The sequence below is a fragment of the Martes martes genome (assembly GCF_963455335.1).
Source record: "Martes martes genome assembly, chromosome: 8".
NCBI lineage: Eukaryota > Metazoa > Chordata > Mammalia > Carnivora > Mustelidae > Martes > Martes martes.
Window position 1 is genome coordinate 22,722,025 of NC_137895.1, and position 6,000 is coordinate 22,728,024.

Genomic DNA, 6,000 nt, shown 5'->3' on the forward strand with positions numbered 1-6,000 from the left:
CTTATTTTTAAAAATCCACTTCTTATTAAGAAATAACAAAAGGCTTGGGGCACCTGGGTGGCTCAGTGGGTTAAGTGTCTGACTCTTGATTTCAGCTCAGGTCATGATCTCAAGGGTTGTGGGATAGAGCCCAGCATTGGCTCCAAACTCAGTGGGTTGTCTGCTTCAGATTCTCTCCCTCTGCTCACCCCCACTCTCTCTCTCACATACATAAATAAAAATTAATAATATTAAAAAAAAAGAAATAACAAAGCCTTATCAAGTCAAAGCAGAACCCAACAGTCTTCTATTTTCTTAAAACATAATGAAAGATTACAGCTGTACAAAATCTTCAGAGGGGAATAAACTAGCATAAGGTATGTCAAATAAAGAGGGAATTAACAAGCTACCTGATTTTTATCTTTAATTTGCAGAGAGAAAAGTTCCAGAAATGTAATGCCATTTTTTTAAAGGAGAGGCTTTTTTAAAAAAAAAAATTTATTTATTTATTTGACAGACAGAGATCACAAGTAGGCAGAGAGGCAGGCAGAGAGAGAGGGGAAGCAGGCTCCCTGCTGAGCAGAGAGCCAGATGTGGGGCTCGATCCCAGGACCCTGAGATCATGACCTGAGCTGAAGGCAGAGGCTTTAACCCACTGAGCCACCCAGGTGCCCCTGTAATGCCATTTTTAAAAAAGATTTTATTTATTAATTTGACAGAGAGAGATCACAAATAGGCAGAGAGGCAGGCAGCGAGAGAGGGGGGAAGCAGGCTCCCCACTGAGCAGAGAGCCCGATGCGATACGGGGCCTATCCCAGGACTCTGGGATCATGACCTGAGCCAAAGGCAGAGGCCCAACCCACCGAGCCACCCAGGCGCCCCTGTATTGCTATTTTTATGAAATATCAAATTTAATAGGAATACAAACTGGGAGACAGGTAAGTGTCTTATACATAATTATCAAGCCAGCAGTTTCAATCTGGAAGAAGGAACCATTATTTGTACTGATTTCTGCATCCAGAGTTTTTGTTCCTTTGAGTAAATCACATAATCTTAGTTTCATTCAGTCAAAAATACCAGGTATCTACTACATGCCAGGCACCGTTCTCCAGTTTCTTCCCAACTACCAGATGATCTCTAAAGTCTTTCTCAACTTAAAAAATCCAACAGTTCTTTGATAATATCACCTATGAGCTATTATTTATTTCATTACTTTTTAAAACTTCAGGCTCCACGACCAACGCAGGGCTTAAACTCACCACCCCGAGATTAGTAAGAGTTGCATGCTCTACTGACTGAGCCAGCAGGCGTCCCCAGCTACTCTTATTTTTAAATTTCCACCATTAGTAGCAAGATGAAGCACAACAGTAATTATCATTATAAAATAGATTCTACTGAGCACTTACTATATACCAAGTTGTGTTCTGGATAACTTCTTACATGTATTAACTCACACAGAATCCTAAAAATCCTCTGAGATAGATACTAACATCCCCGTTTTAGGAGAGGAAACTGAAGTTCAAAGAGGCACAGCTAACTCCAGCAATACAGAAACATTTGAGCAGACTTTACACCTGTATCACTTTCACAAATTTACCTCATCCAATTCTGAAAAAAATATTATGGTAACATTGTATTGCTCTGGAGCTAAATAAACACAAAAAAATTCAGAAATCACATGTAATAGGTATCAACCGCTGAGCACTAGACACCTTAACAAACGCAACCTTTAACAATCCTCAATTAAGTAGCTACTAGTAGTTACTAGATTATCCTTATTTTCCAAATGAAAACCGAGCATCTGATAGACAATGTTTACTGTTCAAGGTCATCCAAATAGGAGCCAGACCTGGGATTTTAATCCCCACTCTAGAACACTCTGATTAAAAAGTCTACACTTAACTCGTTACTGAAAACTATGGCAGTCAATTTATGATTTAATTAACACTCAACATCGCTAGCATACTTTTTACTGTTCTATTCCATGTCTTAAAATATCTGTTAAAAACTCATGATCTGCTAGATCAGACCATTCAAGAATGCTATGCTCCAATGGATTCCAAATAGCTATACCTGTGCTTTGTACCTTGGAACGATAAGGCAGATTGCCAACTTTGTGATTGTTTATTTTTGTGTCAACGATCTAGGTAATTTCAACACCTAAAAACACTGGCATAATCAAGATGCATAAAATAAAAAGCTCAGAAACAAGAAAACTCAAAACCAAAACCAAAATTTTGAACATGCAAATATTTGTCATATCACACCAAATGAATCTAAAAGACCGTGGCCATGGCTAAATGGAAAATTTCTCCTTCAATCAAAAATACTCTTCATAAACCCATGTTTAAATAGAAGGTATAGCCTCAGTCCTTGGCCAATCCACAGTAATGTTTGGTTTGTTTTAAAATGTTAAAAATTTACCACTTAAAAAAATCTGCCTTATCTATAACTCTCAAACATAATTTGACTTTCTGCTAGATTATATTCTTTAAGAAATGTGACTACATTGTTTTACATGTGGGGCTAACAATGGCCATAACATAAAATACTGTACACATAAGAGTACGGAGAATAATTTTATCGAGTATTATAAATATCCTAAGGCTCTTTTCCTGCAAATTCAAGATTATTTTTCCTGATAAAGTCTATCATATTCCTAAATTCAATTTTCAGTCACTTTTACTTAATGTGCTTTAAAACAGAAAATGATGCTACCGCCCAACTACCACTAACTTTTTCAAGTTGTTCACACCATTGAACCTGGTATTTGAGTTTTAAAAACTCAAGGCAGATAGGACTTGAATCTATGGCTACGAGATAGTTTTTCTTTATATGGATTAAAACATTAAATGAGATATAAACGGCGTAACATGCCACTGTAAATTGTAGATTCTCTTAAAATATTAATTCCTTTCACCCAGAACTTATTTGAGAGGTGCTGACCAACTCTGATACCATGGGAAATTTGAGATGAAATGTGTAAGTAACAAACACGATCAATTAGCATACAAAAAAAATCCAACAAATTATATAATTATGGTAGTGGGTAGGGTTTGCAGAAATCAGTCTCCAGTAGTTATGAACACTTGGTAGAATTCAAAAATGCTAGATAACTGAACTCAAATTTTTACACTTCCAAAACACAGAGCAGATTGTGACATACTTTTTGTTTTTTTTAAACTGAAGTATAGTTAACATACAATGTTATATTAGTTGGGACATACTCTTTAAAAGTTTTTGAAGGAAAAGCATCAAAATCAAGGTGGAGGTTTCTGCTGAAAACGAATTAAATTAAGAACGAAAAATCCTATTATAAACACAACCAAGTACTTCCGCGGCTCAAGAATAATACATTCACACAGAATACAATATAGGGTTCTACAGAAGAACTTTTTTTAGTGTGCTGATTTAAATGGAAAATATTTCATTTCCACCAAAATCTTTACTAAAATCATTTGAATTTTTTTTTTCCATGGGGCTGGGGAAAAAGCAGATAATCAATACGCTTTACTTTGTCTTTAAGAATCTCTTAAATTTCTCTTTATTATGGAGAAGTAAACTGGCTTTCTTCAAATCCACTAAGACATAGGAAGCAATAAGATGCAGTTGGTCTTTCATTCAACGAATAAATATTTGACACTCCCAGTTGCCAGGCACTGAATTAAGACATTAAGGTTTTCAATTTCTCTAAAGCTCAGATTAAGATTTTTAGTTAAATCTACATTACATCTTTCTTTCATTTCCACCTGGTAGTCCAGAAAAACACATCACACAGATTTCTTAAAAACTAAACAACACAACTTTGAAGAACGCAGTACTTCTGAGTTATCAAACTCAACAACTATAAACACATTCAAAGCCTTACAAAGCAACGTATATTACATCCAATCACCCATTTTAACTACGGTCTGTCATGATTTGAAATCTGAGAAGTACGCAGTTCACGCCAACAAAACAGCATATGAAAAACCCACAGAACAAAACCCAAACTATTCTCAAACAGAATATGCATTTGGTAAAACCAAACTGAGACTTAACCGGGATTAGATAGTCCAAATTGCAATCACTGACACATCAGAACGTCAAGAAATGAGCAACTCTGGCTTCCGAAATCTTTCCTTTTCTTATGCAAAATTTACCAAAAAGTTAAAAAAAAAAAAAAGAAAAGCAAAAACCCAAGCCCTCTAGAATTTCCAAATATTCTAGGCGCCTAAGATAACCGCTTAATGACGTTATTTTTAAGTGCTCATTTTAATTTAGAACACTGCCCCGCCAAAACATACCCTGTTGCTGGAACACTTAACGAGAAAAACATAAACGGTTCAAAAAGCCCTCCGTATGCAAAACCATAAAAAGGCGGGAATTTCTTTATTTCAAATTTTGGTTAGAAATTAGTATGTCACAAATTGCCCTCCAGGGAGCGCTCTGGGACACGGTTACTAGTCATTTCAGTTAATAAAGCGGGAAAACGCTCGAACGTAACCTACTGCAGTTTCAGGCTGACCCTCCCCAAAGGGCTTTCGAATCGGGCACGGAAGTCCCCGCCGAAATACCCACTCCCGACGGTCGAGGGACACCGAGCTATCCGCGCGCCACAGAACAGCAAACGCCGACTTCACACCTTCCACACACACTACCTCTAGTCCTGCGGCCCCAACTTCGCGACTCTTCCCTCCAGCGGCCTCCCCTTCCAGAGCTGCAAGCTGAATCCTGCGTCCGCAGACCCACAGGCCAGCCTCTCGGTCCCGCGCGGCGACAGCCCCGCCGCGGAGGAGGCAAGAGGGGGCGCCAAGGAGGAAGGGCTTGCGAGCGCGCGCGGGGAGGAGGGGGTAGGGGCGACAACCGCCAACCGCCCGCCTTTGTGGCCCCGGCTGGGCGTCCTTACCCTGCCGACGGCGGCCCGGCTGCGGCCTGAGACGGCGGCCCCGGAGCCGAGGACCGGAGTGGGCTCGCGCTCCTCGTCGCTGGAGAAGTCCGGGGGCCCCTTGCTGTTGGCGCCGGCGGCGAGCGGCGGCCGGTTGCGCGCCGTGAGGTGCTGCAGATAGAGCTGCACGTATACGTCTTTGCGCTGCTCCCCCACCGGGAGCGTCACATTGTTGGCGACCAACTCACTCTTCAACTTCTCTTTCGTCAGGACCGAGGGGTCTTCCAGAAACTCCGGCATCTCCGCGGCGAATCCCCTTCCCTGCAGACCTCACACCCGCTCACGCCGGCGCGCTCGTTCTTTGCCCGGGGGGACCCCGCTGCCGCCTCCGAGCCCTACGGCTCCTGCCCGGGAGGAGCGCCGCGGAGCAAAGCAAAAACTCGCACACACAAAGCAAAGCAAAAGCCGGACACAAAAGCCCCCAAGCACAAGTGCGGACCAAGTGCGGCCAAGATAGGAGCCTCCACCAACCCCAGCCCACACACTACACAAGCAAGGAGAGATCAGCCTGTTTCACCCACGCCCCAAGAACGCGCGCCGCCATTGGCCCGCGATGGGAGGAAGCCGGGCGGTGATTGGTAGGATCCCTCGCGCGGGTTCCATTAGCCGCTGCACGGTGCGAGAGGTTGTAGAAACGCAGTTTAAAAGCCGCTGGGGCGGGAGCCCCGGCGCCTGGTCCGTTTCTATTTCCCTTTTCTCCACCCTTCCCCTAAGACGCCGATAAGGGACAAGTCGTACTACTGTGTGCGGTTTCTTTCCCCCTCGCCCCCCACTCCCTGCTTGAGAAGGAGCTTTTCTCTCTGGGGTCGCTCGCCTTCCAATGGGCCGACTTTCACGCCAGCTGCGAGGACCCTGGACTGGGCCTTTCTCAATCGTAGGACACTGATTTACCGAAGAATGACCGCAGCCTTTCCTTCCCCAAACGCTCGCCCCGAAGGGAAAGAAAAGGAGCAAGGCGTGCTTATCGGCACTCCGCTTCCTTGATTTGGTTTACCTGGGGGAAGGAAAGGGGAGGGCAAGCAGTAAAATCCCTCTCTGCTCGCAGGTGCTTCTTTTGTTTCTCAAATTCGGGAAAAGCCAGACCTCAACGACTG

At 43.0% G+C, this 6,000-nt stretch overlaps 1 protein-coding gene across 5 annotated transcripts in view; it reads right to left on the reverse strand.

Annotated features, from left to right (window-relative positions):
• Nucleotides 1-5,432, reverse strand: part of TMPO (thymopoietin) — a 28,483-nt gene extending 23,051 nt beyond the window's left edge. For 4 of the 5 annotated variants that reach the window (XM_080811419.1, XM_080811418.1, XM_080811417.1 and 1 more), the window contains exon 1: nucleotides 4,868-5,425. In XM_080811419.1, the coding sequence (XP_080667545.1) occupies nucleotides 4,868-5,146 (279 nt within the window). In that variant the 5' untranslated portion in view covers nucleotides 5,147-5,425. Of the gene's footprint in view, nucleotides 1-4,867 lie in introns of all 5 variants that reach the window. The other variant, XM_080811420.1, reaches the window with a different exon arrangement.
• Nucleotides 5,433-6,000: the final 568 nt, after the last annotated feature.